Here is an 18,000-nt window from a genome sequence, read left to right as displayed (position 1 = left end):
GCCAGCTACGAGTCCGGCGGCACCAAAGTCCCGCGGTTGCCGGAAGTTCCTCGGGAACTCGAGGAAAAGTGAGCACCGCTAGAGACCCAGGCCGTGCTATGGAGACGGCTGCAGCGCCCCCTGCTGACCGGGGGTGTGTGGCGCGATACCGAACGATTTGCAGGTGCCTCTAGGGGGCACACAGAAATCCACCAGCCTGGCGTTAAGGAATCTGACCTGGCTTGCGGGGACTTTCCTAGCTGTGCGGCTGGGCGGGTAGGGACCTGGACTGAATAGCTGAGGAGCACGGAGCTGGAGAACCGGAACTTGAGTCTCCAGCTCAGTGTGACCTGTGACAACGTTTTTCCCTCAGTAAAATGAGGATTGAGGGTTTTTTCCCTTCCTTTCTTTATTCTTTCCTTCCTCTCCCTCTTTTTTGATATGTGGAAACAACCTAATTGTCTATCAGCAGTGCTGCGTGTGTGCTAAGTCGCTTCAGTCATGTTCGACTCCTTGCGACCCTATGGACCATAACCCGCCAGGCTCCTCTGTCCAAGGGGTTCTCCAGGCAAGAATACTGGAGTGGGTCTCCATCCCCTCCTCCAGGGGATCTTCCCCATCCAGGGATCAAACCCACATCTCTATGTCTCTTGCATTGGCAGACAGGTTCTTTACCACTAGTGCCACCTGGGAAACCCAAGGGACTGGTTAAATAAAATACAGTGCATTCAAGCAGTAAAATACTATATAACTGGGAAAAAAGAGAATGAAACAAGTCTATATGCCCATATCTATGTGGAGAAATGAAAACCTATGTCCATACGTGCAGACATTCATAGCAGCAGTATTCATTATCAACAAAGCTGGAACCCCCAAAGTCATATACAAACCAAATACGGTGTATCCATACAATGGAACATTATTCAGCAATAAAAGAATGTTACAATATGGATGAACCATGAAAGCATCATGTTATGTGAAAGAAGTCAGACACGCAAAAACAAAAAACCAAAAAACCACATTAGTGTATGTCCAGACAGCAAATCTATAGAGACAGAAAGTAGGTGAGTGGTTGCCTGCTGCTGGAGGTGAGATGGGAAGGAAATGCAAAAGAAATCTTTTGGAGGTGATAGAAAATTCTAAAATTGAATTGTGGTGATAGTTGCACAAATCTATTAAATTTGCTGAACTCAACTGAATTGTACACTCAAATTGAATGAATATTATGATATGTAACATACCTCAATAAAGCTGTTTAAAAAATCTGTATGAACTCAGGTGGAAAGATGGTCATACAGAGTGATAACAACTAGAGGGGCAAAACAGTGTATATAAAAATAGACATGCAAAGAGATTATTTCCGGAAAGATATCCAAGTAACAGTAAACCATTGCTGTTTATGAGGAGACAGACTGGAAGCTCTGGAATGTGAAGGAAATTTTTCTTTGTATATGTCCAAGTTAGCATGAAAAATTTTCCTTAACATATATATGTATTACTTTTTCAGTTTAAAAACACATTTAAAACTAAGTATGAAAATACATATATGCACATGCTTGCTTAACAAAAAAGAACGAGGTCATAACATATCAAGGAGTTATTCATAATTTACCTATTTTTGGTATTCTTCAATTTTTCTACAATAAGCATGCATTGCTTTCTGTTTTCGAAAATTTGAAAAATAACATAGAGATAATGGCTTTTGTCCTGCTTGCTCATGAGGTGTTGTGAAGGTTATATTAGTGTCTAAAAATTTAAGCAAGACCTCCAACTTAGGGATAGGACCCCAAGATACAACAAATCCCCAGACATTTTTCCTGCACCTCTGTAAGAGAGGTAAGAAAGTCCTCTTCTGGATTGCAGAGACTCAGTGTGTATATCTTTTGAGGGGCCGGGGGTGGGGGGTAAAGGTTTGGGATTTACCATATTTCATCACATATGAGACATTATCAAGTGTTAACCCCAACATTATTTTATGCTCGATTAAGAAAGAAAGAAAAAAAATTGTTTTTCAATTAAGCTATGTCACATGGTTGATTATATGGTTGCATCTGGGTTTCTGAGGTCATAAATCTGAAAAATGTTTATCTTGAAATCAATGACCCATTATTGTACTTGCACATCCCTTTCCTCTTAGGTGGGTGGGTCACCTAAGCACCATTCACCTGATGCCTTCCTTCCCTTACACCACCTCCTTCCTCATTCCTTCAGACCGGTCACCAAGTCCTGTCTTTTCCACTCCAGCTGCCACCTGTCTCATTATCTCTCACCTGGACCACCGCACCAGCCTCCTCCCCAGCCTGCTCATCTTACCCCTCCAATCCATTATTCACTATGCAGCGAAGTGATCATCTCACACCCCTGCTTAAAGATTTCCACTGCCTGGTTTACCCACAGGGTGAAGTCTGTTTCACTTGGCTTTCGGCGTTTCATGACCTGGCTGCTGCCTACTGTTTTAGTCTTTTGGCACTTCCTCCAAATGAAATTACCTGCTGCTTCCTCAAAATACACCATATGTTTTTTCAGGCCTCCAGGTCTTTGCATTAGCTATTTTCTATGCTTGGACTACTCTTCCTCGATAAGTTCTTTATTGAACATGTAGTTAAGTGCCCGAGGCTGAGTGTGGAGGGGTGAGCAAGGCAGGCATGAATCCAACCCTCAGAGGCTGGTGGAAGAAAAGACGAAAATGTCAACAAACAATCATTAATGATAAGCACACATGGTGGGCATTCATCAAGATTTGTTGAAAATGTCAAAGTTTAGGATCCAGATTGGACTGGGAAGGCAGCATGGAAAGGAGTAGAACCCTGGATGTACCTATTTCGGAACTTGACAAGTGGAGTCTCCACCTCTGTGAAATGGAAAAACGCCCGCCCCATAGAATTTCGGGGAAGATTTCATTTGAGATACATATAATCACGCGGTTCTGCCGGCCCCGGGGGCCCCTCCCCCACTGGGCGCCGAAGGTCCGCCCGCCAGACCCGCCGGGGCCCCCCACCGGGGGGGAAGCCGCGGGCGGGGCTTCAGTGGCTCAGCCCGCGCCGGCCGCCAGGGCGCACGAGTCGGGCTCCACCAGTCTAGACCGCGGAGCCCACACCGCAGGCCGCCGAGAGCGCAGGGGCAGGGGCGTCGGACGCCGGGAGAGGGGAGCAGGGCTCCGCCCCATCGCCTCATTTTGGGGGACAGCCCCCCCAACCCCCCACCCCCGGGCTCATTCCCGCCCCCGCCCTTGAATCACGGTGGGGCGGGGCCATGACCCATTCATGCCGGGAATCGGATCCAGATGTTCCCGCGGCGCGTGCAGCTGCATCCTTGCCTTTTTTGGCAAAAAACGTGCGGCCGCGAGCGGATCCCGGGCCGCCTCCGCTAATCCTAGGGAAGAGGGGGAAGGGGGCTGAGGGTCTGGGCCCACACTGGGGATTCGCACTGGATGCTCCGCGGGGTCCGGGGGGTAGGGCTGTTGAGGGAGGGGAGCGGTTTGTACCTGGCGGGGAACCCAACGCCAGCCGCCCCCGCCCCGGCTCCGGTCCGCAACCTCCCTAAATCCCTCCCTTCCTCACCGGAGGAAAAACCCCTTTGCCAGCAGGCGGGGGAGGTGGAAGGGAGGCCGGCTAAGCCAGAGAGGGACGGTAGCGGCGGCGGGGATCCCCTTTCCCGGGAGAGATTTCCCACCCCGCCTGGAAGCTTCCTCCTGTCCTGCAGGGAGGAGGTGGGAAGGGCCTCCCAGTCCCTTGGTGTGCGAAGGAACCTTCCTGGCCCCTCCCCCCACCTCCGCCCTCTCCCCCCACCCCCAGCCAAACAGAGGCCTTCACTTTCTCATACTGCTTTATTGCAGAATCTGAAAGAGAGGGGCAAGCCAAACCCACCCCTCTGCCCATCTCTGGGCAAAATGGAGCTGAAATGAAAAGAGAAAACACTCACAACACGGGATGGGCAAAAACCTGTACCCTAGGACCCCCTAACCAGTGCTGCCCAGACAGCCCCATCCTTGGAGATCCCAGTGGCACAGGGGTGGGGAGCGTCAAGCCTGAGTACGTTCGACTTTTGAGGACCTCTCAGGCACCCATAGGACACCTAAAGTGTTTGGAGACAAGTCTACATTGAAGGGGGATTGGGTCCCAGAGCCCTGATTTGGGGAAAGGGCTTGGTCTGGGAAGCAAGCCCGACCTGAAGGGAGAGGACAGAGTTCTCGATCGAGTTCAGGTTTGGGGAGGGGATTTGAATGATGATGAAGGCTCCGGGAGAGCCCAAGTGTGGGGGCCCTGGATCAGGAAGTACCAGATTGAGGACGCTGGAGTGGGGAGGCTGAATGCTGGAGCCCAAGGGGAACCCCAAATTGGGGAGAGGCTAGGTCCCAGAGGCAGTCTGGAGGAGGAGCCTTAGTCCTGGAGCCCTGGCTCAGGGCCCTGCCTGGCTGCAGCCCTGGCACAGCACTTGGTCTCCGTCCGGCACGAAGCCCTGACCCACCAGGGAAGTGGAGCAGCGGGCGCAGGAGAAGCAGCTGTGGTGCCAGTGACGGTCTTCAAAGGACACATACTTGCCTCCGCCGAGTCCTGGAGGGAGGCTGAGGATTAGCGCTGCCGTCTGGAGGGGGGTCCTGTCCACTGGCCTCACTGAGACCAGGTCCCCTGCCCCCCGCCCGCACCCGATCCACTCTGTCCTTGGACCCTCTGACCCACCTGTGATGGGGCGCTTGCAGCTGCTGCACTTCGGTGCAAAGAGTTCTCCGAAACAGGTCACACAGTAGGGATCGTCCTCTCGAGAGGTGAACTGCTGCCCTGCCAAGGGCGTCTGGCACCCAGTGCAGACCAGGCATTCTCGATGCCAGGGCTGGTCACGGTATGTCACGCCACCCTGCGTCAGCGTCTGTGGGGGCAGCCTCTGTCAGCAGGGGGGGGCACGTGGGGATTCCCACCCCGCAACAACAGAGCCTTGCTCACCCCCTCCCGAGTGCAGTGGAGCTCCACGCCCCGCCCCCACCTTGCTGCAGCGGGCGCAGCGAGGAGCAAACTTGTTCTCATAGCAGGGCACGCAGTAGTGAGCACCCTTGTCGGGCACAAAGGAACGGGAGCCCAGGGGCTGCTCACAGCCGCTGCACAGGAAGCAGTGCTCATGCCACGTCTGGCCTCCGTACTCCAGCTTCCGGGACCCTGTGGGGAACAGGGGTCCCACTCAGAGGCTGTGTCCCAAGCTCCTGAGTGCCACCCTCTGCTACCCTCCAGGAGGGTCCCTGCTGCTCCTGCAGCCTTGAAAGTGGTGTCCATGCATTTTCACCAGGGTCCCCACCTCATATGTTGCACATGCTAACTTTCCCCCAACACCAGACATGCTGGCTGAGCACGAGACCTGAGGGTTTGGCCTAAGTGAAGTCCCCACATGTCCCCGAGTATGACAACCTCAGCAGCTACCAGGCCTCCAGGTGATAGGCACCATGACTCAGTATATGCTAAGCAAGCCCTTATACACCAGATGTGATAGTGTGAGCACACACACAAAGACCCCATCTACGAGGCAAGCGAGTCTAATGTCTTGGACATGATAGATTCAGTACATAGGAAGCCCTGACATATCCTCATCATGCCAATCTCCATGTGTTCTAAATCCACACATTCTATCAGCCACGCAGGTCGCCATACGTGTTAAGCCCTCTATAGAGTATCTGTCTTTTCTGTCTTTGTACACAACAAGCTCCAATGCAACAAACACTGACAGTCTCAGTACACTACGTGTGCCAAACGTGTTAAGCCCCCAGATGTGTATCACGTGTCAGTCCCCCTTAAGCTCCAAAGAGCAAACAGGCACAGCAGATCCTGCACACAATATCCAGGAATGTGTGGCATGGGCAGGTCTTTATCAAGCCTCCCTGTATGTATCAGACAGGCACGCCAGTTTCACGCACATGCACGGATCCTACACAGATGCCAGGCATGCCAGTCCCACGCACAGCGAGCCCCTGGGAGCCCCCGGGAACATACCGGGCATGACGGTCTCCCCGCAGGCAGAGCATTGCGAGGAGAAGGCACTGCAGTAGCAGTCGTTACAGAGCAGCTCGCTGTCCTGGCAGGTGAAGGGCTCGTCGGCTAGGGAGCGCTGGCAGCGGCAGCAGCGGAAGCAGCCCTCGTGGAAGTGGCGGTCTTCATAGAACAGTTCCTGGGGGGAGCGCGGCAAGGGTGCTGGCACACTTGCCCCTTCCTGCCAGCCTCCACCTACTCCCTGCCCTGTGTGGTCCAGTCCTTACCCGTGAGTCGTGCCCGATCAGCTGCTGGCACTCGGCACACGTGTTGGCGAAGGTGTTATCGTAGCAGGGTACGCAGTAGGGGCCATCGTCTGTCTGGATGTATTTGCGCCCGTACAGGGACTCGCTGCATTTGGCACAGTCAAAGGCTTCGCTCATGGTGGCTGTGAGTGAACCCTGTTAGGGGCACAAGGTGGGGCAGGGGTCACCCCGAGGGGCTGTGGCTTAGCTACACAAAAAAAGAACAAGAGACCAGGCATAGGAAATGCCAGGTCAGAGCAGATGGTGACGGGGAATGGGTGCTTCTGGGAACACAAGTCCTGCATGTTTATTTCTGTATTTAACGTTGGGGGTGAGGGGGGATCAGGAAAAAATCAGGAAGCAGAAGTTCTTTTCTTATCTGGGCCCTGGCAGAACTGGGGGGAGGGGGCTTTTCCTGGGTCAGTGACTCATTTCCTGCCCCTACATTTAGCCTGAGTTTAGCCTCCACTGTCTTTACTGTCTCCAAGAGGGTGTAAGAGCAGGGGCAAGGAGTCACCCCACCCTCTTCCATATGAACGGTACTTTCACCCTCTCCTGACTCCCAGGAAGGGACATACCCAGAGCCCTGGAGTGGGGAAGCTTTGGGATGACAATGAGGCTGTTGCACCACCCCCCTCTCCCTGCCTCAACACCATTCAGGAAACAGCAGAGTGTACGAAGGATGCTGGGCCAGTGAATGGTAGAGGTGGAGGCTGATGGGAGAAATGACATTGGGCCTCCCTTTCCAGGAGAAGCCAGCAACAAGGACTTTCAGAGGCTCAGCCCAGGTTTAACCAGGAAGGAAATCCTGCAAGCTGGACACAGCCAAGCTTCCCCAGCTGGACCCTCTGCCCTCACCCCACTCCACTTCCCTCTGCATCTTTGGCCACATCAGCCTGGGCAGCCTTGGCCTGCAACATCTGCAGCAGCTGCGATAGCACAGATGGCCAGCTGTCAGGTTTTGCCAGCAACAGGGGAGAAAAAAGGGAAACGAGATGCTTGGGGACAGAGAGGGGAACAGGCGATGCTGCAGTGTGCCCTCTGCCCTCTCCCCTGCCTGGCATCACTCCTGGCAGTGCCTGGCAGAGCCCCAGAATCTTTCCATCCCCTGGATCATTATTTCCTTCCCCCTGCCTCTGGGAGAAGACAGCCTCTCTCCAGCTTTTCTAAGGGTTTGGGGCTGGGGGAGTGAAGGGCGAGAGAGTGGGAGCCACTGAAGACATTTCCTCTCCAGTCAGGCCCCCTCTAGGGTGGGGAGTCAGGCCAGGGGGAGCACGGAGAGCTGCTGCTGCAGACACCCAGCCCCCCACCAAACCTCAGACACTTTCCATTTTCTCAGGAACAAAGCATGTTTGTGGGATGAGGTCATCCACACAGCTGCCTCTGCAGCAGGAGCTTGGGGAGTAGGGAGGGTTAGGAAGTGGGGTTCCTGGTTCCTTCTGCTGCCCCAGGTTCCCATCTCGAGCCCCAAATTCAGAGCTCCCCACCCCAGCCTCCTCCATCAAGAAGCCCGCTCTCTGAGGACTGGGATCCTGGGTGGAGAGGAACCACCAGGACCCTGGGAAGGGGATCTTCTCACAGCTGCAGATGAGTCTGAGGAGCACAAATGGACCCACCAACCCACTCCCCCCATTAGACCCCAGGCACTGGTAGTCCCCAGAGCCTGGCCTGGCTCAAGTTGAAGGAAAAGCCCTCCTTTTCTCAGTCACCCCCAGCAGGAAATTCTAGCCAACAAGCGTTGCTCTGGTTTGGAGTTCAGACTCCAGGCACCAGCAGATGCCCCAAGACTGGCGGGCCTGGCTGTTCTGAAGGGGTGGCTCGAGCTCACAGCTACCCTTCTGTCATGGGAGGACACTCAGTTCATACTCCAGGCCAGGGGCCACCAGGGGCTGGGGTCTTCAGAGTGGAGACTTCTGGGCTGGGGGCTATGCTGGAGGGTCGAGTTCACTCCCCACCATTCAGGCCTGGGTTTCTCCTGGCCCAACATCTGAGGGTTGCCCGGGCTGTCAGCCTGGGCAGCAGGGGCCCGCACAGGTGGAGAGTGGCCACACATCGCTCCAGGAGAGCCCTGGGCCTTTCCTTCCTTCCTGATTTGGCCCCCGGCAACCACCTTCTCAGGCCCAGACTAGTCCTAGGTCCACCCCCCGGGAGGCAGGCACCACTCTGACACAGGGGCACCCCAAATAGGGTGTGGGCGTGGCTTCGGCTTCTCTCCCAGAATTCCCTGGTCCCCTGGTCTGTCCAGCTGGGCTCCGATGAGGACAGCGTGAAGGGCACTCTCAAGGCCCACCTGTCTCTGCCCTTTTTCTGCCCCTCCTCCTCCCCTGGCAGGGCTGGGGAGCTAAAGGGAGCCCGTCTTGTATTCCTCCATGGCTGGTAGAGGGTGGCGGGGGAGACTGCTCAGCCTGCCAGATGGCGCCCAGCCACTGCCCCCACCATCACACAAACACCCCTACACCTGACTCAGACACACACATCTGACACACCTCCCAGGGAACCTGCCGCTCAGAATGGCTGGTTAAATGGCTGCAGCCTGTGGCATGTAAAGGCCTGAACTGTGAAATATAAACTTAGGTGATTTCGAGCAAGTCCCTTAAGCTCCCTCAGCTTGTTTTCCCATCTAATACTACCTCCTACGTCCTAGGGTTGTTGCCAGACTTAGATGTGATGGAAAAAAAAAAAATGTGATGGTATCTGGAAAGCACCTGGGAAATACTAAGTACTCAGTAAACGGTAGTTCTCAGTGTTTTTATTGATATCATTAGCTCCTTACTCAAACTGGGGTTAGACTACAGGTTCTCAGCCAGGCCTGGGTCAGGGGGCTGGGCTGGGACTTGACCTTGACATTCTCAGGGTGGGTCCAGGGAGAAAACTAAAAGGGAATTCCCTAGTTCTGCTGGGGAAGCCGAAGAGGCCCAGGCCATGGGGCTCACTGAGACCAGTGGGGCAAGTGTGACTCCAGTGAGCATAACTCTGAAAGCTCCAACATAGGTGTGCAGGTATACACACCTACATGCCGTTCTGCCTCTCACAAAGCCCACCCATCACCTATGCGTACACACTAAGTCACTTCAGTCGTGTCCGACTCTTTGCATCCTTATGTACTCTAGCCCGCCAGGCTCCTCTGTCCATGGGATTCTCCAGGAAAGAATACTGGAGTGGGTTGCCATTCCCTTCTCCAGGGGATCTTCCCAACCCCAGGATTGAACCCCTATCTCTTGCAGCTCCCACACTATAGGCGGATTCTTTATGGCTGAGCCACTAGGGAAGCCCCTACCATCTATCAGATCGCACATAAGGCAGGCAGGATAGGGTATCATCCTCACTTTACAGCTGAGTACAGAGACCAGGGACAAGGCAGAAGCATGCCCAAAGTTACTCAGTTATCAGAGAGCCCAGGTCCCCTGCCTCCCAGCAGGGAGCCTTTTCCCATTTCCCTAGAAACAGTGGGGGAGGGGGTGGTCAGCATTTAAGAGCAGGGGGACAGGAGATACTGGGTGATGTCACTTGTACAAGAGCCTGGCTCTTCTCCCCAGCTGCCGGCCCTGCGACTGGAAGACATTCAGAAGTCTTTCCAAGTACCCATGCCAACCGCTCAACCCCTTTGCCCCCCTCTACCCCCCACTGTCCAGGAGGACCCTGGCCAGGTCCCACAGCTGTGACTCACAATCAGAACTGATCCCTCCTCCCCCGGTTTTCAGGAGTTGACAGGGGACTTGAGGAGAGAAATCAAACTCCCCCCACCTCATCCTCGCTACCAGGCATCAACCCCAAACTCTTCACTCTCTTCTCCCCCCTCCCTCCACCATGGGGCCTGGGAGTCAGAGCAGTTTGGGAGAAGGGGGTGGGTGGGAAGCAGGATCCAGCAGCTGCTCTGGGGACAGAAGAGGAACAGTTCATTCACCCTAGGTCCCCCAGGGCTGAAGCAGAGCGTCCAAGACTGGAGTTTAAAAATAAGTTGGGGCTGTCTCCACCAGTGTGTGAGGCTCCTTCTTGATGTCTTACTGTCTCAAGTCCTCTGCCTCACAGGGGGCTCAGCTGCCCCCCTAGTTCTGTTTCCCCACATCCTCGCCTCCCAATCTTTTGGAGTCTGAGTCCCTCGGGTTCTGTCTTGGAAACTGTCACCGTCCCTCTGTGACATCTGTCTCTCGGCGTCTAACTCTGCTCCACTCCGGACGTCTGTGTCTGTACTTCAGCAACTGTCTGTATGTTTCGTGTCTGTATCTCTGACTGGCTATCTCCCAACGTCAGCCTCTGTGGATTTCTACCTCCGTTCACCCAAGTCTTCGCATCTCAGTGTCTCCAAAGGGTGGAATGTCTCGGCCCTTCTCTATCTCTTAGCATCTCTGTATGTCAGAGTGTCTCTGCCTCCAGTTTCTGGATGTCTCTCTAGGCCTCTCTGAGGCTGGATGACCACAAGACTAATGAAGTTTAAGCTCCGGGGCCCTTCATTTGCGCGGAACCCTCCAAGGCCCTAGACCGGGCCGACAACACGTCTGGGGTCACTGCATATTTTTTTCCTAAAATTCTCCGCTCCACAAAACCTGGGTCCGTCCCAAAGCTTCGGGTCTGCCTCCTGGTGACCTACGCCCTGGTCTCTGTCCCTGTTTCGGGTATCTCTGCACCCTCCGGTTTAAGCTCGCCGCCGCTCCTGTCCAGTCTCGGTCTCTTGCTCCCACCAGGCTTTCTGGAAGCCGGTTTTTCGCACCCTCTCAGCCTCTCTCGATTCTCGCTTTTCCATTTCAAACTTGGCCCCCTCCCCCGGCTAACTCGCGTAGCAGCCCCCGCCCCAGCCAGGCGGCCCGGGGCGGTGCGGTGCGGCGGGCGCCCCCGGGGCTCGGCGTCCGCACGCCACCGGCTCCAGCGAGTTCCCGGCGCCGGCGGCCGGACCCAGGCGGGGCCCTGAGGCAGAGGGCGGGGGCTGCAGCTACCCTTAACCCCCGGCTGACCGTCTCTCCCCTCCCGCCCGAGGGCGGGGGCAGGGAGCGGAGATGGGGAGCCAGGCTCGGCGGGGAGCTCACCTCGAAGCGGGAGGCGGGAGCGGGGCGCGGCGCTCACGCGCGGGGGCGGGAAGGTGGGCAGCCGGGGCCGCGTCCCTCGGCGGCTCCTACCAGCGGGCCGGGCCGAGCCGGGGCCGAGCGAGCAGCCGGCGAGCCTGCCGGCGGCACACGGACTGTGTGGGCGAGTGGGAGCGCGGCCCCAATCCCTCCCCGAGGAAGTGAGCGCGGGGGCCCGCCCCGCCCGGACCCCGCCCCCGGCCGCCCCTGCCCGCGGGGTGCGGACCCCGCCCCCGGTCCTCGTCCCGGAGGCTGGGGGCCAGACCCCGCCCCCACCTCTCTTTTAGACTGGAGCCGGCCCCAGCCCCTTCGGCCTAACCTGGCTCTCCCAACCTTCCAGGGCCGCCAGGACCCCGCCCCAGTCCCCTCCCTTCAGCTTTTGCTGGCCTCCCTTCCCCCCCATCTCCCTTCCCCCCGCCGCCCCCAGCGGCTAGCTGTATTCAATCTCAGGCAAGGGATACCCGGAGGCAGCAGACCAAGGTCCATTTGGGGACCGAGAGAGAGTCCTCCTACGTGTTCCCGCCCCCTGCCAGTTTACCCTCAGGGATCACACTCAGCCTGAATTTGTAAAAGAGGATTTAGGCCAGCCTGGAGAAGGGGGTGGTTTTTACCCTGCTGTCACGTCCCTGTCACTGGGAACCAAGGTGTTCTCTGGAAACAAGGAATGAAGTAAGGACCCCCTCTCTAGGGCCTTGACCTTCAAAGTGGCTTATTTCACAACTCTAAAGTGGCGAAAACAGAAGTAACTGCCGCCTCGCCTCCAGCTCATCGTGGAGCAGAGAAGACCTCCCTTGGTCTCCACAGTGCCCAGGAATAGTTTTGACCTTTGAGGCCCAGGGGAGACCCATATCCTAGGCCCCATGACTTCTGAGCTTCTCAAGAAGGGTTGTGAGGAGTGTGCATGGATGGGGCGCTTACAAGGGGCGGTGGAGGGAAGTCGTTCTCCCGACCTCTGCAGTTTCCAACCTTCCGACTTCCTCCCTGTGCCCTGCCTGGGAGGGAGCGCTGGCGCCTGCCAGGGACACAAGGCCCCTCCAGGTCCTTGAGGCCACCCCCCCTGGGATCTTCAGGCTTGTCACTAGGAATAAATAGCCTCGATTTGAAGGGGAGGGGAGGGAGGAGGAGGCTCTGCGCGCTGTTTGCAAAACAGGAGACAACCAACCAAGCCTGGAAATAACCTCAGGGTCTCGAAATTCGAAATTCGGGTGCCCACAGAGGCGCTCCCATCCCCCAGCCTGGGTCTGGCCAAACTCTCAGAGACTCATTCCCTCCCAAACTGGGGCTCCTGAGTTCCCTGCTCTCCCACTTCTGAATCACATATCTGCCTTCCTGGTCCCAAGTCACCCTTGAGGCCAGGTTTCCTTTCAAGATTAACTAATTGCTTATTAATTATTGTTGTTTGTGACACCTACTCTGTGCACAGGGACTGTTATTCTGGTTCACCACAGCATTCCCAGTATCTACTCCAATGTCTGGCACTCAACAAATATCTGATGAATGAATGAATCACAGACACTGCTTCCATTTGGACCCCAAGCTGCAGATTGGTCCACAGTAACGTACTACCTGGAGTCCTGGGAGGGAGCAGCCAGTCCAGACTTTGGAATTTGTCTTACGGGTATAGGAGACTCCCAGCCCTGGGGAGTAGAGGGAAGACTGCCTGGTTGGAGGAGATGGTAAGAAAGGATTTGCACTGGGTTGAGAGGAAGGTAAAGGTGAGCAGCCTTCAGAAATGGAGGGGTTATGAGTGAGTAAGGAAGGTGCTGGATCAAAGGTAGCATTGTGGGTCTTTTTTTTTTAATTGAAGTTGGACCATAAAGAAGGCTGAGTGCTGGAGAACTGATGCTTTTGAACTGTGGTATTGGAGAAGACTCTTGAGATTCACTTGGACTGCAAGGAGATCAAACCAGTCAATCCTAAAGGAAATCAGTCCTGAATATTCATCGGAAGGACTGATGCTGAAGCTCTAATACTTTGGCCACCTGATGCGAAGAATTGACTCATTAGAAAAGACCCTGATGCTGGGAAAGATTGAAGGCAGGAGGAGAAGGGGACGACAGAGGATGAGATGGTTGGATGGCATCATTGACTCGATGGACACGAGTTTGAGCAAACTTGGGGGATGTTGAAGGACAGGGAGGCCTGGCATGCTGCAGTCCATGGGGTCGCAAAGAGTCGGACTTGACTGAGCTACTGAACAACAACAATACTGATTTACAATGTTGCATTAATTTCTGCTCTACAGCAAAGTGATTTGGGGGTCTCTGGTTTTACTCAGTTTGAATCTCTGATGAGCAGCCTGAATAAGAGTCAGTATTTCCTGAGTTCTTACTTTGCACCAGTCCCCGTCTAAGCATTTTACATACATTAATGCACTCAACTATCCAACAGCTTTGTGAAATATGTAATTTTATCCCTAATTTAAGGATGAGAACATGGAGGCACAGAGAGAATAAGTAACCTGCCAAGGGTAGCACAGCTAATAACAGCAAAGCCTGGATTCAAATCCAGACAATCAAATGTCAAAGCTCCTTATGTCAAAAAAAAAAAAACAACAAACCCAGCCAAACAAAGGGAGCTAGCTTAATCATTAGGCTCCATAGCCTCTGTAGTCATTTAACTTCTTGAACCCTCCAACTCTCATCTGTTCAGAGTGGTGGACTCCCAGTCTCATCGCATAATTGTGAGGAATGAGTGAGAACACACAGTAGGTATTCAACATGGGGGACACTCCCTCAACCCCCTGCCCCCCCCCCAGCCACCGCCCAACTCCCCCAACACTCTCTTTCCTCATCAAGTGGTAAGATTCTGCTTCTTGGAATCTGGAAGCCCTGGAAAGAGGAGATTTTTGACTTGGCTCAGCCTAAGGGAGGGAGACTGGTGTAGGGCAGGGCTGTATCCTTTCTCCTCTCCATTGCCAGCAGGCTCACATTTCCCCGCTTGCTCTAATTTCCCGTGACACAGGTGGACATGCCCCAGGGAGGTCTAGGGATCAGCCTCATGGACTCCCTGTTCCTGTTCCCCATCAGTCTTCCCCACCCCCCACCCCTCCTCGTGGGAACAGGTGTGTCTGAGAGCTGGGGCTGGAAGCAGAGCCTGAACGCTGGCCAGGCTGACTGGCCTTGGGTGAGTGGTGTCTGGTTGTCCCTCCCCCCTACCCTAGAGGTCCCCACCTTCCTTATCTCGGGGTGGAAGGCGGCTTATGCAGGGTCTCCCAACTGTTCTCTCACCTTGAAAGTTTACAAAAGGAGGCCCTGGGTGCCTGGTAACTGGCAGGCCTCTCATGGTTTCCTCTGGCTGCTGAATCACTCTCTGATGCTTGTAACCACAAGCCCTCTTCCCCCCAGTGAGAAAACTCCCTTCCTTGTCTGCTGTATTGCTCATTCTTGCCGGCTGGACTGCCTGCAGCCGCTGCAGGCCTCTTTATCTGAGCAGACACCCTCTTTCAGATTTCCCAGAAACACCTTCCTCATGACCCCAAGCCTTGCAATGGGGCTGTGGGTGCAGAGGGTGAAATGACTGACTTCTACAGAGCACAGGGAGAACCAATGCTTAAATGCCAAATATACGCAGGGTACTATGCTAAGTGCCAGTTGTTATTTCCTTTGGTTCTCACAAAAGCCATGCCTGCGTGCATGCCAAGTCGCTTTGATTGTGTCTGACTCTTTGCGACCCTATGGACTGTAGCCCACCAGGCTCACCTGTCCATGGGATTCTCCAGGCAAGAATACTGGAGTGGATGGTCATGCCCTCCAGGGGATCTTCCCAACCCAGGGATAGAACCCGTGTCTCATGTCTCCTGTGTTGGCAGGCAGGTTCTTTACCACTAGCACCACCTGGGAAGCCCCACCAAAGCCATATGAGGTGGTTATTATTGTTATCACAATTTTACAGAGTAGTACACAGCCCCAGAGAAGGCAATGGCACCCCACTCCAGTACTCTTGCCTGGGAAATCCCATGGACACAGGGGCCTGGTGGGCTGCAGTCCAGGGGATCACTGCGAGTTGGACACGACCGAGCGACTTTCACTTTCACTTTTCACTTTCATGCATTGGGAAAGGAAATGGCAACCCATTCCAGTGTTCTTGCCTGGAGAATCTCAGGGACGGGGGAGCCTAGTGGGTCTATGGGGTCACACAGAGTTGGACACGATTGAAGCGACTTAGCAGCAGCAGCAGCAGTACACAGGGCTCAGAGAGTTTGACAAGGTGGCCCCAGATCACAAGCTGATAGGTTGTGGATGTGAAATTCAAATCGAGTGTGCAGAGCTGCCTTCTCCTGAACGTCTCTGCCACTAAATGCCTTCTTCAGGGAAAGTGGCAGGAGCTACTGGGGCTGCCACCTGGTCACTCTGCCTGATGGCTGGGCTTCTTAATTGAGGTGAGGCTTGATAGAGCCAGATCATGAAGGTCCTTGTGTTTCGATGGTCACTGATTAATAATAAGTGAGAATGAATTTTGTTAATGCAGGTGGCCTTAGTTGGGCAAGGCTCAGACTCAGAGGCAGGAAAGAACTTTTCACACAGCAGATCTCAGCTACTTTCAGCTTTTACATGCCACTGGCTTACTGGGTTCACACTTCTGGGGACTGAGTAGAGGTTTTCTCCAGAGCGCCACAGCTGGAGGGGTGAGCCCTGTCATGAAAATGGGTGCAATTATAGTACTCACTGAAGGTTAGCTTTACCTGGTGGAAAAGAAGCCAAATGCCTCTGGAATGTCCTGCTGTGCTCAACTTTTCTCTATTCTTACAGGTAGGTTTAGTTATAATAACAATAATAGCTCCAATTGACTGTGAATTTGCCAATGAGTGAACATAACATTAAGGACTTTAAGCATATTATTTCATTTAAACCTCATACCAATCCTGTAGGTATAGTATTATTACTTCCATTTTACGGATGGAAGACTAAGGTTCAATGAAGCTAGCTGTGTTTTGACGGGTAACAGGATCAGAACACACCTCCGTGGTTTATGGTCCCAATCATTGCATTGTACTGCCTCTGAGATTCTTTCAGCCACACCTTGAGGGTGTGAAGGACCTAGAACTTTGTAACTAGTGCCATAATATGACTCCTCTGTTCAACTATGAGCCCTTTGACAGCCCTATGAGGCAAGCAGTGCGTGCTATTATTATCCTTGGCTAATGCATGAGAAAAATGATGCCATTAAAGTCAAGTGACTGCTTGTGTGTGTGTGTGTAGTTGGGGCAAATTCTGGACCAAAAGATATAAAAAGAAAAATCCAACTGTCCCTTCCTGGGTTGCAGCAGCAAAAATCGGGTGTTGAGAGCTAAGAAGGCAGGGTAACCCCCTGCACTCAACACCATAAAGGGGTGGGCAGAACACACCTAAGCCACTCCTCTGGCCTGAACCCTGGACACACCCTTGCCCTCACCCCAAATAAGGCACCAGCCTCCCCTCTCAGCTCTTCCCCAGAAAGGGAACCTGTTACTTTTTTTTGCTCCCACTTTCCAAATAGGAAAAGGAGTACGTCAAGGTTGTATATTGTCACCCTGCTTATTTAACTTATATGCAGAGTACATCATGAGAAATGCTGGGCTGGAAGAAGCACAAGCTGGAATCAAGATTGCTGGGAGAAATATCAATAACTTCAGATATGCAGATGACACTACTGTTATGGCAGAATGTGAAGGGGAACTTCACATTCCTCTTGATGAAAAAAAGCCTCTTGATGAAAATGAGAGAGGAGAGTGAAAAATTTGGCTTAAAGCTCAACATTCAGAAAACTAAGATCATGGCACCTGGTCCCATCACTTCATGGGAAATAGATGGGGAAACAGTGGAAACACTGTCAAGACTTTATTTTTGGGGGCTCCAAAATCACTGCAGATGGTGATTGCAGCCATGAAATTAAAAGACGTTACTCCTTGGAAGGAAAGTTACGACCAACCTAGACAGCATATTAAAAAGCAGAGACATCACTTTGCCAACAAAGGTCCGTCTAGTCAAGGCTATAGTTTTTCCAGTAGTCATGTATGGATGTGAGAGTTGGACTGTGAAGAAGGCTGAGCACAGAAGAATTGATGCTTTTGAACTGTGGTGTTGGAGAAGACTCTTGAGAGTCCCTTGGACTGCAAGGAGATCCAACCAGTCCATCCTAAAGGAGATCAGTCCTGGGTGTTCATTGGAAGGACTGATGTTGAAGCTGAAACTCCAATACTTTGGCCACCTCATGCGAAGAGTTGACTCATTGGAAAAGACCCTGATGTTGGGAAGGATTGGGGGCAGGAGGAGAAGGGGACGACAGAGGATGAGATGGTTGGATGACATCATTGACTCGATGGACATGAGTTTGGGTAAACTCCGGGAGTTGGTGATGGACAGGGAGGCCTGGCGTGCTGCGATTCATGGGGTCGAAAAGAGTTGGACATGACTGTGTAACTGAACTGAACTGAACTTGAGCGACAAGGGCTGCGGTAAAGTCCTGCCTGAATTTCTTGTCTAGCCTCTTGTTGTTCAGTCGTTCTGACTCTTTGTGACCCTGTGGACTGCAGCACACCAGGGTTCCCTGTCCTTCAACATCTCCAGGAGCTTGCTCAAACTTATGTCAAGTCGGTGATGCCATCCAACCATCTCGTCTTCTGTCATTCCCTTCTGCCTTCAATCTTTCCCAGTATCAGGGTCTTTTCTAATGACTCAGCTCTTCACATTAGGTGGCCAAAGTACTGGAACTTCAGCTTCAGCATCA

General features: G+C 53.5%; 1 protein-coding gene across 3 annotated transcripts; it reads right to left on the bottom strand.

Moving 5' to 3' along the window:
• Positions 1–3,791: 3,791 nt before the first annotated feature.
• On the bottom strand, positions 3,792–11,428 carry FHL3 (four and a half LIM domains 3). 3 transcript variants are annotated; one of them, XM_081495215.1, is made up of 6 exons: positions 11,257–11,428; positions 6,218–6,391; positions 5,955–6,129; positions 4,960–5,129; positions 4,634–4,845; positions 3,792–4,543 (listed from the first exon to the last, which is right to left on the bottom strand). In XM_081495215.1, the coding sequence occupies exons 2-6, from the start codon at positions 6,371–6,373 to the stop codon at positions 4,378–4,380; spliced, it is 879 nt and encodes a 292-aa protein (XP_081351341.1). In that variant the 5' UTR covers positions 6,374–6,391; positions 11,257–11,428; the 3' UTR covers positions 3,792–4,377. The 3 variants fall into 3 exon arrangements, with proteins under 3 accessions (XP_081351341.1, XP_081351342.1, XP_081351343.1); XM_081495216.1 differs by having other exon boundaries at positions 3,792–4,532; positions 4,647–4,845; XM_081495217.1 differs by having other exon boundaries at positions 3,792–4,532; positions 4,659–4,845.
• Between the last annotated feature and the right edge of the window lie 6,572 nt (positions 11,429–18,000).

This window comes from Giraffa tippelskirchi, chromosome 5 (assembly GCF_054371585.1).
Source record: "Giraffa tippelskirchi isolate mGirTip1 chromosome 5, T2T-mGirTip1v1.2.pri, whole genome shotgun sequence".
Classification (NCBI taxonomy): Eukaryota; Metazoa; Chordata; class Mammalia; order Artiodactyla; family Giraffidae; genus Giraffa; species Giraffa tippelskirchi.
This window is presented reverse-complemented; position numbering and strand designations above follow the sequence as displayed.